The sequence below is a fragment of the Psammomys obesus genome, unplaced genomic scaffold (assembly GCF_907164565.1).
Source record: "Psammomys obesus unplaced genomic scaffold, mPsaObe1.curated_primary_1811, whole genome shotgun sequence".
Lineage (NCBI taxonomy): Eukaryota > Metazoa > Chordata > Mammalia > Rodentia > Muridae > Psammomys > Psammomys obesus.
In genome coordinates this window covers 15,217,810-15,236,582 of record NW_026596040.1, presented here as the reverse complement: position 1 = coordinate 15,236,582, position 18,773 = coordinate 15,217,810, and the positions used below count along the sequence as shown (strand labels likewise).

The window sequence follows — 18,773 nt, the reverse complement described above, 5'->3', positions numbered from 1 at the left end:
CTTGTAGAATTTCCTGGCACACAAGTATTTACTCTTCTTCATTGGTACCCTGCATCTTCTTTCTGAATAAGCTGTTCAGAAAGCCCAATGACCCCACTTTGCAGTTTGTGATTGTATGCTGAGCCTTGGCCCTTGGGACGGGAAACTGTGTAGTGGAAACCATGTCTTCCTGCTCCCAACTCGCAGCTGTCTACAGTGCTGAAGGCAGCCAGTGGGAGAGGGTGTGTTTGTAGTCTGCAGTACTGCTGTCTTCATCTTGCTGGACATAGCCTCAGCTAAAGCATAATTCACGTGCACTAGTGCTTTGCTCTCCTTGGCCATTTTTTCTCTTTCTTTTCTTTTTTTTTCTCTTTCTTTTCTTTACTTTTTTTTTTCATTTACCTGAATGTACTTTATTGTGTCTATCTGTATAAAAACTTAACTATCTTATTGTTTAAAGGAGTTAAATGTAGGTTAAAAACTAGGAAAATTGGACTGAGAGTGTAAGAGGTGTACACCTGTGAAAAGCGGAGTCTGGGAGAGGTAGTGGAGGACTGTCACACGAGACATCTGTTTGCCGCCATTGCGCTGACTTGGTCCCTGGGGTCACGTGCCAGGCCTCTCTTCTCAGAACACCCCATCTTAGCCAGTAGGGTGCACTTTGGCACTCAGCTCTGGGTATTATATCCTTCCTGTTCATCTTCCTTTTTCTGGTCCTAGATGCTTTAAGGAAATTTGCAAATTATGAAGAAAAATAGACTAGGAATATCCAGACTGAGAAAGGAAGCGTGTACTTTCTAAAAAACAACGCCAAGTTTTTTGCTTAATTATGAAGGAAAGTATTTTGCAAATTATACTTTATTTTTAAAAATTGTTTTTAGTCTTTAATTGAATTAAAGACCCAGAATGGACATGAGCCTGAGCATTCAAAGAAGAGACTTTTAAGCCTTATTGAGGAGAAGGCACTCACTGGACCAAAATCACCAAGTGTGTCCCCTGTCCCATCTCAAAACCAGACACCTCCAACCAAAGATGATGCAACAGAAAGTGAAGTAGAAAGCCTGCAGTATGACAAGGATCCAAAACAAAACGCAAAAGGTGAGATGTTCTCTTCACACATACTGATGGTTTTGAGATCTGTAGTTGTTTAATAAATATCTGAAAACATTAATGGATGGCTTACTGAAAATTGCAGAACTTTATTTGAGAATCAAAAAGGTGTGGGGATGTAAAATTTTCAATTTAATGTCACTTCAACCGAATAAATATTTTAATAAAGGTTGAGAGAAATCTCTATTTTACTCTTTATATTGGAAATAGTTTGTTCAAAGGAAAGAAGGACTATATATCCTTAAGGACTATATATCCTTCAAATAGATTTTTTTTTTTACAGTGAAATTTTAGAAAATAGAGCCATTAACTGCTTCCTACTATCAGTTTTGTAAGAAGAGAATTTCAGAATGTATAGCTAGTTTTTTAAAGTTTATTTTTAATTACATGTAGTTGTATGTGTATACGTGAGTGCAGGTATCCATAGAGCTTAGAGGCATCACATCCCCCTGGACTTAGAGGCACCTGCGAGTGCAGACTGGGAGTTAGAGTTTGGTCTGTGCAAAAGCAGCCTGTGCTCTTACCCATCACCAGCCCTCTACAGCCCCATCTGTGTCTACTTCCACAAAGATGTTCCATGTATTACTCCACAGGAGTAACAGTGGTGTGAGTAGGGGCGAGATGTCTGGAATGTAAGTTTACCTCCATTCCTGAGTAACTGCAGGACTTAGTCACTCATTAAGTAGCTCTGGTCTACATTAGGATTGGACTACATGTTTCTTGTCTTTCTGAGATATAACGTTTGTTGACCTATTTTATATGTGCAAATAACTCTAATTAGTTATAAAATATTAAAACTATATGTATGGTAAATCTTAAGTCTAGCCCTTTAAGTGATCAGCCATACACCAGGACCTCTTAGGATAAAGTTGCTGCCTGACAGGCTTTGGTCAGACATTGTTGCCTCAGTTTGATTTGTTTTGAGTTTTTGCAGAATGTATTGAGAGTAACTTTGCTGCCACTGTGTAACCCAAGTTGACCTTAATCTTGTGATCCTCCTGCCTCAGCCATTAGAGCTGAAATTCCAGAAGTGGCCTATCAAGCCTCACATGAACCCTTTTATTTACACAATTCTAGAATGGAAAGTAGGCAATTTAGAACAAATCACAGTTTAATGTACTCATGGTAGACTCCGTTCATATGTTCATTAAGCAGACCTGTCAGATTCTCTACTTGAAGTTTATGCCATGGCAGCTTTAATTTTCCTTTATTTCTTCATTAGGCATTATTTCCATTCCTGTCTCCCTGGCTCAGCCGGGGGCAGCCTCCAGTGTGTCAGAAGTGGTGACGTCGGGGCAGAAGATTGCTGTGCCAGCAACATCACATCACTTTTGCTTCTCGATAGACTTGCGAAGCATCCATGGCTTGGAAATTAGTTCTCCAGTCAACTGCATATTGAGGTATGGTTTGATTTTGTTCTGGGAAAATTGCTCTCCTGTATAGGGAGGTGCAAAGAAATGTTACCAAAGAAAATGTACCTGTTGTGAAACCAATGGCCTAAAACGCAGTAAAGTATCTTAACGACTAGATTTGAACAGAGTGGCTCTGGGAATGGAGGAGTAACAGGCTTACCTATTCTGGTATAATAGTTATAGGCATTTATAATCATTTATTGATGCTGCCACTTAAGAGGTAATTTTAGTTGCTTGTTTTCTGGAAAGAGAGGAACTACAGGTGAAAATCATGGTTTTGTATCTGATTTCTCTCTAAGACGTATTAACAGTGGACACCGTATTTCTAACATCTACATTTTATAGTTGTGAGTATAAAAACCATGCTTAATGAACTTGACAGGAAATGTACCCCATTCAGTAGACAGAATTGCTGCATATAATCAGTTAAATGGCTTTATACAACATTGCAGACTGAGATGGAAGTTCAAATGTAATCCAGTGCTGTGACTGGAGGCATACCTGAGTTCAGCTGCAGAAATCAAGTTATACTTGATTGTGAGCTTTCACTTGACTCTTCCAAGGTGCTTCTGCATCTCCCATACCTGGGTACGAATCATGTACAACGGAGACCCAGCACAGGGTGTGGCTATGACTCACTGAGTGAAAGTCTTCTGTCTCTGAATGTAGCTTTTCTCAAATGGTTTGTTTCCTCTATTTTAGAAATTGAATTATTACAGGCTTTCTTCTCCTGTTTGTTTTTTTTTTTTTTTTTTTTTTTTTGTTTGTTTGTTTTGTCTTTTTACCCCCTTCATTGCCTTAAGATTTTTGTTGCTGCAGCAGAGTATGGTCTTAAAATACCCAAACAGGATGCTGGCCAGGAACATGGGAATAGCTACAACCTCAGATTAGATGCTATGAGAGGGATCCTTAAAGCAGTCCCATTTAGAGAGCACTAATACTAATTTCTCTGTTTTGCTTCTTGCTAAGTGCCTACACTATACTAATGATGTATCTGGTATTGGGGTACTTAAGAGAAATGAACCAATCAGTTTAGGAGGGTGATAGATTTAGAAATGAGCTGTTACATGAAGGACATTAGCAATTCACTTGGTAAAGAAAGAGGGAATCTTATGGAAGAAGGGGGAGATAGTAAGACCTGGAAGAGACAGGAGCTCCACAAGGAGGGCAACAGAACCAAAAAACCTAGTCCTAGGGGTTCTTGCAAGAGACTGATGAGTCAACCAAGGACCATACAGAGAGAGGATTTAAACCACTTGCTCAGATGTAGCCCATGGGTAGTTACCCAGTCTCCATGTGGGTTCACTAGTAAGCAGAGTAGGGGCTGTCTCTAATATGGACTCAGTGGCTGGCTCTTTGATCACCTCCTCCTGGCGAGATGGCCTAACTAGGCCACAGAGAAAGAGAATCCAGACAGTCCTGATGAGACCTGATAGGCTAGGGTCAGATAGAAGGAGAGGAGGACCTCCCCTGTCAGTGAACTAGTGGAGGGACATAGAATTGAAAGAGAGAGGGAGGGTGGAACTGGGAGGAGATGAAGGAGAATCCAAAGTGAATAAATTGTCATAAATAATAATAAAGAAAAAATAAAAGAAAGAGGGAAAGAATATTCTAAGCAGAAAATACATGCTCATGGCCTATTTGGGACTCAACATGGAATTACCAGATGCTAGACTGGTTTGATTCATTGAAAGCACTTTTTAAGAGTATTGAGTGTTTAATTTGTTCTGTTTGACCAATTTCATATCATTATGCTCTACACATTCAACTGTGTAATGAAATTTATTAGGTAAGACTGGTATTTGAAAGTAAGTGTAACCTGCAGGTCTGTTTGGGATATTTTTCTCTTAATTGCTAAATGCTGTAGTGGGATGGTAGGAGTTGAAATTGTAGGGCATGGACTTTGAGATAACTTTCTTCAGTGGGTGAATAATTAAGTAGGAGTGCAGTGATATACAGGATGTATTTCTTGGTAGGAAGAGCAGTTTTTTTACTAGTTGAGTTTAAATTTGATTATAATTTCATATATGAATAATAAGACGCAGTATGAAATTTTAAAAAGCATTACAATATTTATAAATTTGGAGTTAAATTCCGTTTAAACTAAATTTATAGATTAAAATTTAAACTAAAAAAGCAGTTAGCCTTCTTACATTTAATCCAGTGGGATTTTTATGATGAAAAGATGAAGTTGTGTGTGTCCCTCATTTTGTGTATATATAGTATATTTGCCATTGCTTTTTAATCTTGATTCTCAAAGACAGAATACTATGTTTCCTTCTGGCATTGCCTAAGGGCGTTTTAGCCCTGAAATATAAGGACATTTCTGAATAAAAGAAAGTAAGTCTATAATTCAATATATCAAGCATTTCTTGAATGCCTACTATTTGGCAGATGTTGCTTGTTCCTGGGAATGCTAAGATGAAAAGGATGTGCTCTGAATAGTCTTTTAAACAACACACAGTCCAGTATTTCTATTTTACCATAAAAATTGTATGTGCTTGTAATTTATTGTACTCTTTTAAAAAATATCTAGCCTTCTAGATCCTCTATAGACTATACCATAAGACCTTGTTTCCTGTGTTCTAGGTACTCCTATCCATTCTTTGGCAGTGCAGCTCCTATTATGACTAATCCTCCTGTAGAAGTTCGGAAGAACATGGAAGTTTTTCTTCCTCAGTCTTATTGTGCATTTGATTTTGCAACTATGCCTCAGCAGCTGCAAGACACCTTCCTACGGTAACGTATAGACCCTTGCAAAAGAGATAAATGGCTTCATAGTGTGGATTTCTATAGATGTGAGATGTGTATTGGCCCACAGTAGCAACTGCACTTGAGAATCAAGCGGTTAGTTTACTGTGTCGGCCATATCTGTCCTGTAGCAGAACTTTATGGTTTATTTTAAGTCCCAGCGTAGGTGCTGGAAACATGTTAAGGTAGTAGGAGGAATGAGAGGGGAGGAAGAATGTTTAGTTTTGAGTATTGAGCCACCAAATGTTTATTTTCTTCATTTTTCTTTCAGTCGAGTTATGGGAAATAGATTTTGAAATCTGCTTTTCTCAGTGTCGTAGCCCACACTTACAAGTTCTTTAGAGGTAGAATGAAGGCTAGCTCTTTCATTCTCACAAATGATGACTTGTGTGAATAGCAGTGTTCAGAGAGTTTTCTTTGTAGCTTAGAGATGCAGAAGGCGTCATAATGTGTCCCTTTGGGGAGCTAACTTCCTAGGATGCAAAACGTCTGTCGTTTGGAAAGGATTACTTTAGACCTGATAACTGTGAACATGGTTTCTCTCATTAGGATCCCACTGCTGGTGGAATTATGGCACAAGGACAAGATGAGTAAAGACTTACTCCTTGGGATTGCAAGAATCCAGCTTTCTAACATCTTGTCTTCAGAAAAGACCCGGTTTTTAGGCGCTAATGGTGAACAGTGTTGGCGACAGACTTACAGTGAGAGTGTGCCTGTTATAGCAGCACAGGGGTAAGGCTTGCACAGCAGTGCTTTCCCTGTGCCCCTCCTTCCTGTGATGAGTCCGCCTAAGACACCACAATCTTAGTCATTCGTGTCTTTTTTATTTTTATTTTTTAAGATTTATTTATTATGTATACAGTATTCTATCTGCACACCAGAAGAGGGCATCAGATCTCATTATAGATGGTTGTGAGCCACTATGTGGTTACTGGGAATTGAACTCAGGACCTGTGGAAGAGCAGCCAGTGCTCTTAACCTCTGAGCCCTCTCTCTACCCCTCATGTCTTCTTGCTGGTGGTTTTTCTTGACCTGGGGGTGGGTTTAGTGTGTGTGTGTGTGTGTGTGTGTGTGTGTGTGTGTGTGTATGTATGTGTGTGTATGTGTATGTTTTAATTAGCTTTTTGATGTCCGTTTACTTAGAAAAGTAGAAGAATTCTTGTTTATTTTGTTTGTTTTTCTAGACAGGGTTTCTGTATGTAATCTTGGCTGTCCTGTATTCACTTTGTAGACCAAGCTGGCCTTGAACTCGCAGTGGTCTGTCTGCCTCTGCCTCCCTGAGTGCTCGAATTACAGGTGTATGCCACCACACCTGGCTGAAAAGTAGAAAAAATTTTATGGCCATAAAAGCATGATTCTTGTTCAGACTGCTAAGGATTTATCCTTTCCACCCTCAGCCTGATAATTGTAAATTTTATTTATTTATATCTTGTGAAAGAGAGGGAGCATGAAAAAGTGTATCTGTGGTATGTGTGTGTGTGTGTGTGTAAGTGTGAATGAGTGACAGGGGATAGAGAGGGAGGGGAAAGAGAGAGAGAGAAAGAGGTCAGAGGACAACTCTTGAGGAGTTGGCTCTGTGGTATATGAGGATTGGACTCAGGTTGTCAGGCCTGTGTATAACCGTCTCTGAACCGTCTCACTGCTCTTAGCCTGACAATTTTTTTATGTATGTGTGTGAATCTGATCGTATATGTATGTATATCACATGTAGAAATCCAGAAGAGGGCATCAAATTTTTTGGATTTGGAGTTACCTGATCTGGGTACTGGGGACCAAACTTGGAAGAAAAGCAAGTTCTCTTGACAGCTGAGCCTTTTTCTCCTGCCCCTTAGTTTGATGATTTTAAAATTAAGGAGGTGTTATTTGCTGTTGGTTTTTCATTTTTGTTTTATTGTAGTCCAGGGAGGGGAGGGGGAGGGTCCTCCCAGGGCTTTGTGCATAGTGGGCAGGTGCTCTGCTGCTGAGCTCCAGCTCGGCTATTAGGATCTGCTATTCGATTTCATTATTCTAAGTTAAGTTTATAATATATTTTGTGTTATTTTTCAGTAGGAATAAATGTGATTTTTTTTTCAACTTGAAAAATATCTTAAAATCTGCCTGAAATTTAAAGACTGAGAATGTTATAAATACCAGCTTTCAGAGGCAGTTTTATTCTGTTTTTCTTTTAATGTTTTTGCAGCATTATTATTTTTTTCATAACATCATTTTTTTATATTAATCACACGTTATTTACTTTGTATCCCAGCCATAGCCCCCTCCCTCATCTCCTCCCTCATCTCTTCCTTGCCCCTTTCCAAGTTCACTGATAGGGGAGGTCTTCCTCCCCTTCTATCTGACCCTAGCTTATCAGGTCTCTTCAGGACTGGCTGCCATGTCCTCTTCTGTGGCCTAGCAAGGCTGCTCCTCCCTTGTGGGGGAGCTCGCCATTGAGTTCATGTCAGAAATAGTCCCTGTTTCCCCTACTAGAGAACCCACTTGGATACTGAGCTACCATGGGCTATATCCGAGCAGGGCTTCTAGGTTATATCCATACATGGTCCTTGGTTGGAGAAACAGTCTCATGAAAGACCCCTGTGTGAGTGGCAGTTTTTAAGTTACATTATTACTAATGGCTTAGGATATAGAAGTGGTAAAACACTTGTCTGGTATGTACAAATTCCTGGATTCAGTCACCATCACTTCCAAAAGAATAACAGTAATGCCCTGGTCAGTTTTTGTCAGCTTAACGTAACTTAGAGCCATCTGAGAAGGACTCTGAAATGAAGAATTGCCTTGATCACACAGGACTGTGGCCATGTCTGTGTGGCATTGTCATAGCTGCTAACTGATGTAGAGAGCCCAGCCTACTGTGGGTGGTACCATCTCTAGGCTGATTGTTTTACAGTGGCTAAGAATGCTAGCTGAGCATGAGCCAGAAAGATCTGGTAAGCAGTATTCCTCCATGGTATTTTCTTCACTTCCTGCTTGAGTTCCTGCCCTAACATCTCTCAGTGGTGGACTGTAATCAATCGGCCAAATAAACCTTTATATCTCAAGTTTCTTCAGATCATTGTTTTATAATAGAAGCAGAAAGCTTTTATGAAAAAGGATAAATGGAATCATTTATCATTAAAAAAAAAAAAAAAAAAAAAGCTAGTGAGAATATAGCAAACAAAATTCAGCAAAAATCCGAGACCTCTGAAAATTTCCTTCTACTCCTAGCCACCCAGAGTCACATGTAGAGACTGGAAGGTTTTCGACAACCTTTCTTCCTTGTGGACATGAAATAGTGTCTGGAGAATCAGCTATTTGGTTAACAGAGAGTTCATTTTACTTCCATTTTTGTTCTAGAAAAAACTTGGCTTAGTGTTCTTTTCTGTCGTAAGTAGACGACGTGCTCTTGCTGACTAATGGCGGCATGAGTAGTCATTAGGAGGTGAGCTGTTTTAAAGCTTCTGTAGTTATTATTGCTCTGCTTGTGGACAGAGAAGTTCAGATTCTAAGTGAGAACGTGAGATGTGTTCAACAATTTTTTCTTTAACAGTGCTTTATTTAAATATCTCTCCCTTAATTTTGTGTGTGCTGTCGCACACATGTGGAGGTCGGAAGAGCACATGGTGGAGTTGGTTTTCTTCTGGATCCAGGGATCCAGTTCATGGCATCAGGCCTGGTAGCAATTGCCTCTACCCAGTGGGCCATCTTGCTGACCCAAGCATGTCACTTAATTCTTTTTTTTTTTTTTTAATTTGTGAAACTAGAAGAAAAAGAATGTAGATTTGGTTAGTTAAAGAGCTGTTAAATGAAATCTGTTTATTAAAGTTTTGTTTTAAAGGGGTGTTTGTGTTAGACAGTATTGTTTCTAGTTGCCAAAATTTTCTTTTCCTTAAATGTTTTGGTTTTTTTGTTACTTAATAAGCAACAGAGTTCTATGATACAGAATATGCTAATTATGATTATATAATTATCTTATTTCCATGGATTATCTTGAAGCACTATTTATATCCAGGAAAAGATTAATGTGTGTGTGTTCATTCTAGGAAAGTGGACAAATTTTGAATAACTTATGTAACTAAGAGTAGGGGGCTGCTGAGTATTTTTCACTCTGTGAATTCAGCAGTGTATTTTAGAGATAGTAAAACCAGTTGTCATGCTGGATGTAGTTGAGTGGGAGAACTATTGCCTAGGGTGCGCATAAAGCCCCAGCTCCCTCAGCTAAACAAAGAAAAAAACTTTCTCATTTAAAAATTAGTGTATATGACATGAGAATTCAGTCCTTATCAAACAAGAAAAGGTAAAACTGTCAGTGTACATATTTGTACATCTACAGTGGAGCAGAGAATAACAAAGTCAGTCCATCATGGCTGCCCATGCCTTTAATCCCAACACTTAGGAGGTGGAGGAAGGCAGATCTTTGAGAGTTTAAGGCTGGCCTGGTCTACATAGCAAGTTCCAGGCCAGCCAGGGTTACTAAATATTCATTTAGTATGTGGCCGTATGTTTAGAACAACCACACAGCTGTTTAGGTAAATTTTAGTAAATATAAGTATTAGGGTGTTGTGTTGGTCAAGTAAAAGCACACTCTTGAGAAGTCCTGATGCCCATGGAGGCTGGCCCAGTTTGAGCATCATGCATTGGGTATAAGAAATGTTCCTTATTCCTGCATACTATAGACTGGGGAAGTGGAAGAAAAACCGTTTCCGTGAACTTTACAATAATTATTTCATTTGTAGGTCAAATAACAGAATAGTAGATCTTTCTTATACTGTTACTCTGGAAGATTATGGACTAGTGAAAATGCGTGAGATCTTTGTATCTGATTCATCTCAGGTAAGCACAGTAGTTACCAAATCCCCTAACCAGGACCTAAGGTGTGCATATGGATGTGTCACATCACTTTTCTGTCACGTCACAGGGTTTATCTCTTGTGCAGCAGAAGCCGCCATCTCCTCCTCCAGCTCCTTGTCCTTCTGAGATCCAGGTGGAGCCTCGCGAGACCTTAGAGTACAAGGCTGCACTGGAGCTGGAGATGTGGAAAGAGATGCAGGAAGACATATTTGAAAATCAGGTAGACTGAAATTGTATTCTAAAATCTCTATTTTATCTACCTAGTTTACTTTTTTCTTCTCTACAACTGAGTTTTCTCTCCATGTTTTTATCTACAGTTTCTTTGGCTATCAAGAAAATCTTATTAAGATTTATTTTTCATTTATGAGTATGCATGTGTGTTGGTATGGGTATGTGTGCAGACTGGCCCACAGAGCTGAGAAGAGGGCATTGGATTCCCTCCAGCTGCAGTTACAGGTGGTTGTACACCTGCCTGAGGTGGCTGCTGGGAGCCAAAGTTGGTCCACTGTAACAGTAGTCTGAGCTCTTAATGGCGGGCGAGTCCTTTCTTTATTCCCACAGAGCCTTCCTCAAAGAAAAACAGGATTTTAAAACAAAAATACTTGAGATGTGGCAGTTTCACAATTATTGCTCAGAATGATTTCCATGAATTTATCCATTATTGTCAGGAAAAATTAATGAGGTAGGCTTGGGTTTTTGTTTTGTTTTGAGACAAACTCTGTACCCCTGGCTGGCCTGGAACTTGCTGGGTAGACCTGGCTGGCTTCTGACTCAGAGATTTCCCTGTCTCCATCTTCTAGGCACTGGAATTAAAGGCTTGCACTGCCATGCCTGGCTCATAATGTGTCTCGTCTTGTGTGTCCCAAGACAGGAGAGTTAGAGAACAGAACTGACCACCAGCTCTGATATTTCCAGAATAATACTCATATGGGATTACTTCCCTCAAGAAAGCTCTGTTTTTATGTTTACATTTTTTAAAATTATATTTAGAGAAAGTGAGTTTGTGTGTGTGCGTGCATGCTTGCACTTCTGAAGGGTAGGTCAGCTTGTATGCATTGGTTCTCTGCTACTGTGTTGGTCCTCGGTTGGTCCTCGGTTCTCAGCTTGGCAGCAAGCACCTTCATGCTCTGAGTTCTCTCTCTGATGGCTAGTTTTGAGTTCCGAGGCAACACCCTACATAGGCCAGGCTGACTCTTACTAAGTAGGATGGTAAGTATCAAGGATGGCTTTGGACTCCTGATCTACTTCCACATTTCAAGTGCTGGGATTATTGGTGTGTAGCACTAAACTGACCAAAGCATCATTCTGTCCATCCATCCATCTATCCATTCTTTTAAAGAATAAACTACAGGGACTGGGTAGCAGTTAAGAACACTATGCCAATTCACAGCCATCCATAACTTCATTTCCAGAGGATCAGATGCTATTTTATGGCCTCTAGTTACCAGGCACACACATACAAACAGTCAGAACACTCACACATAAAACTGAAAAATAAACTGGGAGGTGGGGGGTTGTGTTACTGGAGAGATGGCTTAGCGATTTAGACATTGGCTGCTCTTCCAAAGGACCTGAGTTTGATTCCCAGCACCTAAATAGAGGCTGTCCTAGTTAGGGTTACTATAGCTGTGATGAAACACCTTGACCAAAAGCAACTTGGGGAGAAAGGGGGTTTTGGCTTACACTTCTACATCACTGTCCTTTATTGAAGGAAGTCAGGACAGGAACTCAAGCAGGGCAGGAACCTGGAGACAGGAGCTGATGCAAAGGCCATGGAGGAGTGCTATTTACTCGCTTGCTCCACATGACTTGCTCAGCCTGCTTTCTTATAGAACCCAGGACCACTGGTCCAAGTGTGGCTCCATCCACAGTGGGCTGGACCCTCCCCCATCAGTTACTGATTAAGAAAATGCCTTCAAGTTTGCCTGCAGCCCTATCTAGTGGAGGCATTTTCTTAAAAAAGTTCTTCCTCTCAGGTGATTCAACATTTTTCAAGTTGACATAAAACTTTACAGCATAAAGGCCAACCACCCCCTGTAATTCCAGTTCCAGGGGACCTGATACCCTCTTCTGGCCTTGTTGGGCACCAGGCACAGGCAAACAGGCAGACAGAACATCCACCTACATTAAATAAGAATAAAACAGAATACCTTAAGTGACATTGGTAACCAGTATTATTTCCTAAACTGAAAACCTCTTTTGCTTATTTGAAATTTGTCTTTTAAAATTATTGTTTTTTTTACTAATTACAGTTTATTCAGTTTGTATCCCAGCTGTAGCCCCCTCACTTGTCCCCTCCCAATCCCGTCCTCCCTCCTTCTTCTCCTCCCTTGCCCCTCCCCCAGTCTACTGATAGGAAGGTCTTCCTCCCCTTCCATATCACTCTAGCCTATCAGGTCTCATCTGGACTGTGTGCATTGTCTTCCTCTGTGGCCTGGTAATTTAAGTGACTTTTTTTCTTTTTACAGTTGAAGCAGAAAGAACTGGCTCACATGCAAGCTCTTGCAGAAGAGTGGAAAAAAAGGGACCGAGAAAGAGAGTCACTAGTGAAGAAAAAGGTAAAGAAAAAGCTTGTTTAAAAACCGAGAGAGAAAGGAGACCTTTCTCTCATGATAGTAGCTCTTAGCTGTATCACAGAATCTTTAGAAGGAATAAACTTTTTACTCTCCAGCACAAGACTGACTGGCTTGAATAATGCACCTTGAGCAAAGCTGAAAGAAAAAGGCACTTTAAAATCTCCATTTCTAAGAAATGTTCATTCAAATGGGCTCACACATGTCTTAAATTTTGCCCTCATTTACTATTTAAACTTTATATAAATAGGAATGTGGATAGAACTCACACACTGGATATTATTGGGTGAAAGAGAGCTGGATAGTAGGCTAATGTTTTGAAGTTTTTACTTTAAGACTAAGTTCCTCCTTGAACCATTTCTTTTCTTGCTATTGAGTTTTGTAATATTAAAGTTTGCAAAATTCAGACGATAAACTAATTTTAGAAATTAATAAAACAAGACAATTCCAGCTTGTGCCCTTGCCTTCCCAAAAAAGTTGGTTTCAATATCATGAGGTTAAAAAAAAAGAAAAAAAAAAACAAAACCCAATAACAAAAACACCAACCAACCATAGCAACTGGGGCTTAGCACTGTCTGGCATGCATGTGGCCTCATGTTCAGTCCTTAGCACTGCAAAATACGGGAAGAAAAGCCTCACCAAGTAAGTTTTGGTTTGCTCTTGTTTTGGTGATAAAGATTTTTTTCAGTTGAAGTTTTTATTGGTTTCCATGTATACTACCATTTCTAGGGTCTAAGCTTGAATTAAGTCCATGGCTACTTTGTAATTCTTCAGGAAACAGGCTGGAGTTGTGGCTCTCAGAGCCCTTACTTAGCAGGGACTCGGTGTGCTGGGCTCCATCTCTAACCTCCCAAAGAAAGAAGTGAACTTGAAAATAAAAGCAAGTAATTTTAATGATGCCTTGTATTTATTCCTCACATTTGAAGGCAGATGTGGAGTTGCTTTCATCCTGAGTACATTTTTGAAACTAGAGATTTCATTTGCTCTAATTTGAAAGCAATTTGTAACCTGGGAAATGCTAAGATATGTGACTGGTCTTAAAAAAACCTTATAAGCCACTGCAAAATCAAGTCAGCAGGGAGAAACAGGCAACTTTTCTTGAGTAAGAGGTCCTAAAAGCCAATTTCTTGAAGAAGTTCACTGTAGTATTTTTATGTTTACAGTGTTTGAGCCCTTTCTGCCAATTTATTTATTTATTTTTTCATTTGAAAGTTACTTCTTTAATACTTTGATAGTTTACCTGTGTGAATGCATGTACACCTGGTTGCTGTTTTGCATTATGGAATAGCTGATAAAATTTGAGTCTCAAAGAAGGCTGCATCAGCCATACATAGGGAGTGTGAGGAAGCACTTCACAGATAAGGTCCTGCTCCATTTCTGGAATTTAGAAGATAGCTAAGAGGGGTGAGAAGGCTGTCACAGCCTCAGGTATATGAGGACAAATTGTTCTTTTCTCTGTCCATGTGTGGAACTAGGGTTAAAGGGTAGGTTTGTATGTTTCTGAGAAGTGTCAGGCCAGATGTTCATTAGCCTTAGGAAGGAGGAGATCTGGATAGGGCCCAGGTCCCAGAGTCTGGGTGATGGCGAAGACAGAAAGGAAAATGGCTTTAGAAAGTCAATGACAGATGAGTTAACTGGGGGAATGGAACAGGGTTCCTTGGAAGAGCCCAGTCAAATGTCTATGCAGAAGTGTGCTTGCCTGCTTTGAATTGGTACATGTTATATGTACCAATTTCTCATTGTCAGATCCTCTTTTAGTGAAAGTGTGTGTTGTCTTAAAGATCATTTTTCTTTTTCTGTTTTTTAGGTAGCAGAATACAGTATTCTAGAAGGCAGACTTCAGAAAGCCCTAACTGAGCTAGAGAACCGAGAGCAGCAGCTTGCCAGTGCAGAAACAGAGGTATTGAGTCTCTTTGACCTTGGTTTCCTGGGCTGTGGAGTCCATACGCTTTCTCACTTTTCCTCTGCATAATGTGACATGCATTGTTCAGAGGTTGCATTTCAGACACGGACACAGCTGCTCTTGAGCTGTGTAAAGCATGTTAGGATGCTAGGATTCAGCAGAAAAGCCACTGTGGCTGAGCCACTTTGGCTCACCTCTGCAAGAGTGGTTTTGTTTTAACTTCATTCTGTCTAAAGAATCATTGTTTTCACTGCCTTGAGAAGAGCAAGTGGGCCCTGTTCAGGAACATATAACCCTGATTCACCTCAGAGGGAAAAGACTCTCCATCTTATTCATTACAGGTTTGCTCCCAGGTACCTGTCATCCCAACACTCGGAAGGCAGGGTCAGGAGGATCATGAGTCTGGAGCCAACCTGGGCTACATAGCAAGTTTCAGAGCAGTCTGGGCTGTATAGCAAAAAAAAAAGAAAAATTAAAAAAGATTGGATTCTAAGACACATGAAAATTTATTGTAGTGTGCATAGTCTACACTACATCAGGTCTTAACTAAATTGTACTCTAGGACTTTTCTATAAGATATAAATGTGTAATACACGTAAACTTATGCTACAGATATAAAACATAAAAGTAACATTTTTTTTCATAAGTATATATATGTCCCTTTTCTAACTATAATATTTCTTAAGATTTCATCAGCAAATCTTATACTCTGACCTTATAAGTTTACATTTCTGGAGTTTTGTGTTTTTTAATGAGTTAGGCATACTGGTCTATTTGAACTATCTTCTACATCAGTGGGTCTCAACTTGCAGCTCTTCTTGTGTGACCCTTTAGTACAGTTCCTCATGTTGTGATCCCCCACCATAAAATTTTTGCTGCTACTTTATAACTGTAATTTTGCTACTGTTATAAATCATAATGTAAATACCTGTGTTTTCTGATGGTCTTTGGTGACCCTTATGAAAGGGTCATTTGAGCCTCCAAACAGGTCAGACCCACAGGTTGAGAACCACTGTTGTAAATGGTTAATCAGAAATTAGAAACTTGTAGATGAAGAAACTCAGTCACATGTTTATGTAAAAAGAATGAGTGTTTTAAGAGGTTAGGACCTTTTCAGCTGAATATATGTGAGTCGTATGCAGATTTTTCTATATGCTTGTATATCCTTAGCAGTGAGTGATTAAAAATCAATATGCATAAACATTTAAGTCTAATTACTAAAGAGGACATGAAGCAAGTTTGTAGGTACTCTTTGTTGTATGTGCATTTGTGCACACACATGTGCTTGCGTGCTCACACTGGTGGAGGCCGGAGGACAGCCTTGAGTTGTTCTTGGGAATAACATCAACTGTCTGAGACAAGGTCTCCTGAGCCTGAAGCTCAGCAGGCTGGCCTGGCTTGAGAGCTCCAGCATCTGCCCTTCTCTTTCTCCCCAGCACTAGGAACACAGTGTACTTCATTGTGCTTTCATAAGTGGGTTCTGGGGATCATGCTTGGGTCATTTTTCATATAAGGCAACTGCTTTATGGACTGAACAGTCTCTCTAACTCAGTTTATAGCATTTTGAACAGTGACTGATCTAAGGTTAGCAGACCAGCAGGGTCATGCAGCTGGTGATAAGCTAGTCTTCTAATGGTACTTTTCTTTTCAGCTTCAGAGAGAGAGGAAGGAACTGCAGTTAGAACGAGAGCGGAACCTTCAGGAGCTTCAGGACTCTGTCCGCAGGGCCAGAGATGACTGTGTTCACCAAGTGGAGCTGGAGAGGCTGAAGCTGAAGCAGCTGGAAGAGGACAAATACCGACTCCAGCAGCAGGTGGTAGAGCTGTCTGATTCTAGAAATGCTTCACACAGGGTAGTGACACCCACTGAGATTCGCACTATTGTTTCACTGCACAGGGATTCTGACTGAAGGTGGATTTTGAAATAAAAGCTAAGGAGTATATTAGTATAGTTTTCTTATCCTTAGAACCAAGAGTGTGAAACTGTATGATTCCAGGTAGCTTACAATGTAAAAGCTCTTTCTGTAAATCTCCTTTCAGACCGTAGTCATTTATTAGGACCATAATGCCTTATGTACACTAAAAAATCCAGTGCTTTCTAGAACTTACACTTTTTAAGAAGAGCATCTACCCTCCTCTTCATGTGCTCCTTCCTCTGCAGTTGCTGAGAGTCCGCCCATGGTCAGGTCACTAGGTGGACGAGGCATCTTCATGTCTTGAGTTTGCTGAGCTATACGCACATAACACTGTTGTTTTTGGGCTTGCATATCCTCCTTCTCCATTGTTACTGCCTTCCTACTTTCCTTCACCGTCAGGCCTCCTGTGCTGTCCTGCAGCTCTCTCTTCCCTTGTCTGGCCAGTAAGCTTCCAGCTTGCTTCAAGATTAGGGAGGGCCTACTTCTACTCTTCCGTGTGTGTTTTAAATGATTTGTTTAAGCTAGGTGGCACTTTATTTTTGTTGCTAATTTTTTTAACAATTCATTATATGTCCCGATTGAAGCTCCCTCTGTCAACTCCTCCCAGTCCTACCCTCATTCTCTCTTCCCTCTTCTCAACCCATACCCTAGTCCACTAAAAGGGGGAATTCTCCCCTGCCGTCCGACCTAGCTTATCAAGTCTCATCAGGACTGCCTGGATCCTCTTCCTCTGTGGCCTGACAAGGTCGCCTCACCAGGGGCAGGTCATCAAAGAGCAGGCAGTCAAGTTCAAGACAGAGGCAGCCCCTACTCCCCTTACTCGGGAACCCACATGGAGACTGAGCTGCCAATCGGCTACATCTGAGGAGGGGGTCGAGGTCCTCTCCATGCATAATCCTTGGTTGGTGTATCAGTCTCTGCAGGACCCCCTGGGCTCATGTGTTTTAGCTTTGTTGGTCTCCTTGTGGGGCTCCTGTCTTCTCCGTATCCTTGTATCGCCGCCTCCTTCCATATGACTCCTTGCACTATGCCCAAAGTTTGGCTGTGAGTCTAGCATCGGTTTCAAGCTCCTGTTGGGTGGAGCTTTTCAGAGGACATCTATGGTAGACTCCTGTCCTGTTCCCTCTCTTCCACCGCTAAAGATCATCCTGAATGAGGTAACCCAGAAACAGAAAGACATGTATGGCATACACTCACTTATAAGCAGATATTAGCCGTATAATATAGCATAGCCATACTAAAGTCTACAGACCTAAAGAAGCTAAACAACAAGGATGACGCTAGGGAGGATGCTTAAATCTCACTCAGAATGGCAAGAAGGACAGATACTCTTCCATGTTTATATTCAAGACCTTTTCTGTACATTCTAGCTCTCCACTTTAGGTAGTTTTGATATCCTTACGTGGACATTTTAAAGGCATTTAAAACCAATATGTCTTCTCATTATAGTTACCTTGTTCCTTTAAGCATCACTTAGTGTCAGTGATGGGCTTAATCTGAGCTTGTTGCAGCCAGGTAGTTTTGAAATTGGGAAGCATGGCACACCTGAAAACCTACTGCTGCCTTCACACCAATTGTAGAGTAACAGTGTCACTAGCCCCACAGCATGTGCATAGTTTCTTTTCTCCTCACCTGTCTGATGTCATCCTGTGTACTTCTTAACCGCGCTGGCCTCCCAGCAGCACACCCTGCTTGCTTCCCCTACATGACCTCATTGTGTTCTGTTTTCTATGAGCTAGTGAATTCTATGTGTCCTTCCTTTACTCTCAGCAAAATGTCACTTACCCCAAGTAATGTTTCCAAGTCCACGTCAAGCTTATGTTAAATGTACTCCTGGAATATTGTTTCGTTGCTCTTTTTCTTTACAGTGTACCAGTTTTTATTTTCATCTAATGATCATTTAATCAGTCTCAGATTGTTGCTCCATAAAAACTGTTTGGTTTATAGCTCTGTCCTGGAGCCCAGACTGGGTTGTCAGCAGTGATAGGGACTCAATAAATATTTGTACAAAAGGGAGGGGAAAAAAGTAGGCTGTTAAAAATTTAGCTAATCCCTCTTGAAAAATTTCAGCGTAGATTAGATGTATATGATGAATGCTTCAGGACCTTCTGTCATGGTTTCCATAGTAGTTGGGGCTCTCACCCGCATTGTTTATGTGGTTGTAACTGAATTTGGCTATAATTGTGGGTCTCGTTTAACATAGAAAGTGGGTATTTGTCATGGGATTCGCTGGTAGTAGTGTTGTTATTCCAACTCAAGCAGATTTAGTCATCTGGAGCAAAGGCATCACAGGCAGAGTCAAGGGA

At 40.5% G+C, this 18,773-nt stretch overlaps 1 protein-coding gene across 5 annotated transcripts in view; it reads left to right on the top strand.

Annotated features, from left to right (window-relative positions):
* Positions 1-18,773, top strand: part of Cep120 (centrosomal protein 120) — a 65,142-nt gene that overhangs the window by 20,019 nt on the left and 26,350 nt on the right. For 4 of the 5 annotated variants that reach the window (XM_055622780.1, XM_055622778.1, XM_055622779.1 and 1 more), the window contains 9 exons: positions 861-1,077; positions 2,312-2,489; positions 5,091-5,240; positions 5,802-5,984; positions 9,962-10,058; positions 10,144-10,296; positions 12,545-12,634; positions 14,457-14,549; positions 16,204-16,365. In XM_055622780.1, the coding sequence (XP_055478755.1) occupies positions 861-1,077; positions 2,312-2,489; positions 5,091-5,240; positions 5,802-5,984; positions 9,962-10,058; positions 10,144-10,296; positions 12,545-12,634; positions 14,457-14,549; positions 16,204-16,365 (1,323 nt within the window). The remainder of the gene's footprint in view (positions 1-860; positions 1,078-2,311; positions 2,490-5,090; positions 5,241-5,801; positions 5,985-9,961; positions 10,059-10,143; positions 10,297-12,544; positions 12,635-14,456; positions 14,550-16,203; positions 16,366-18,773) is intronic. The other variant, XM_055622781.1, reaches the window with a different exon arrangement.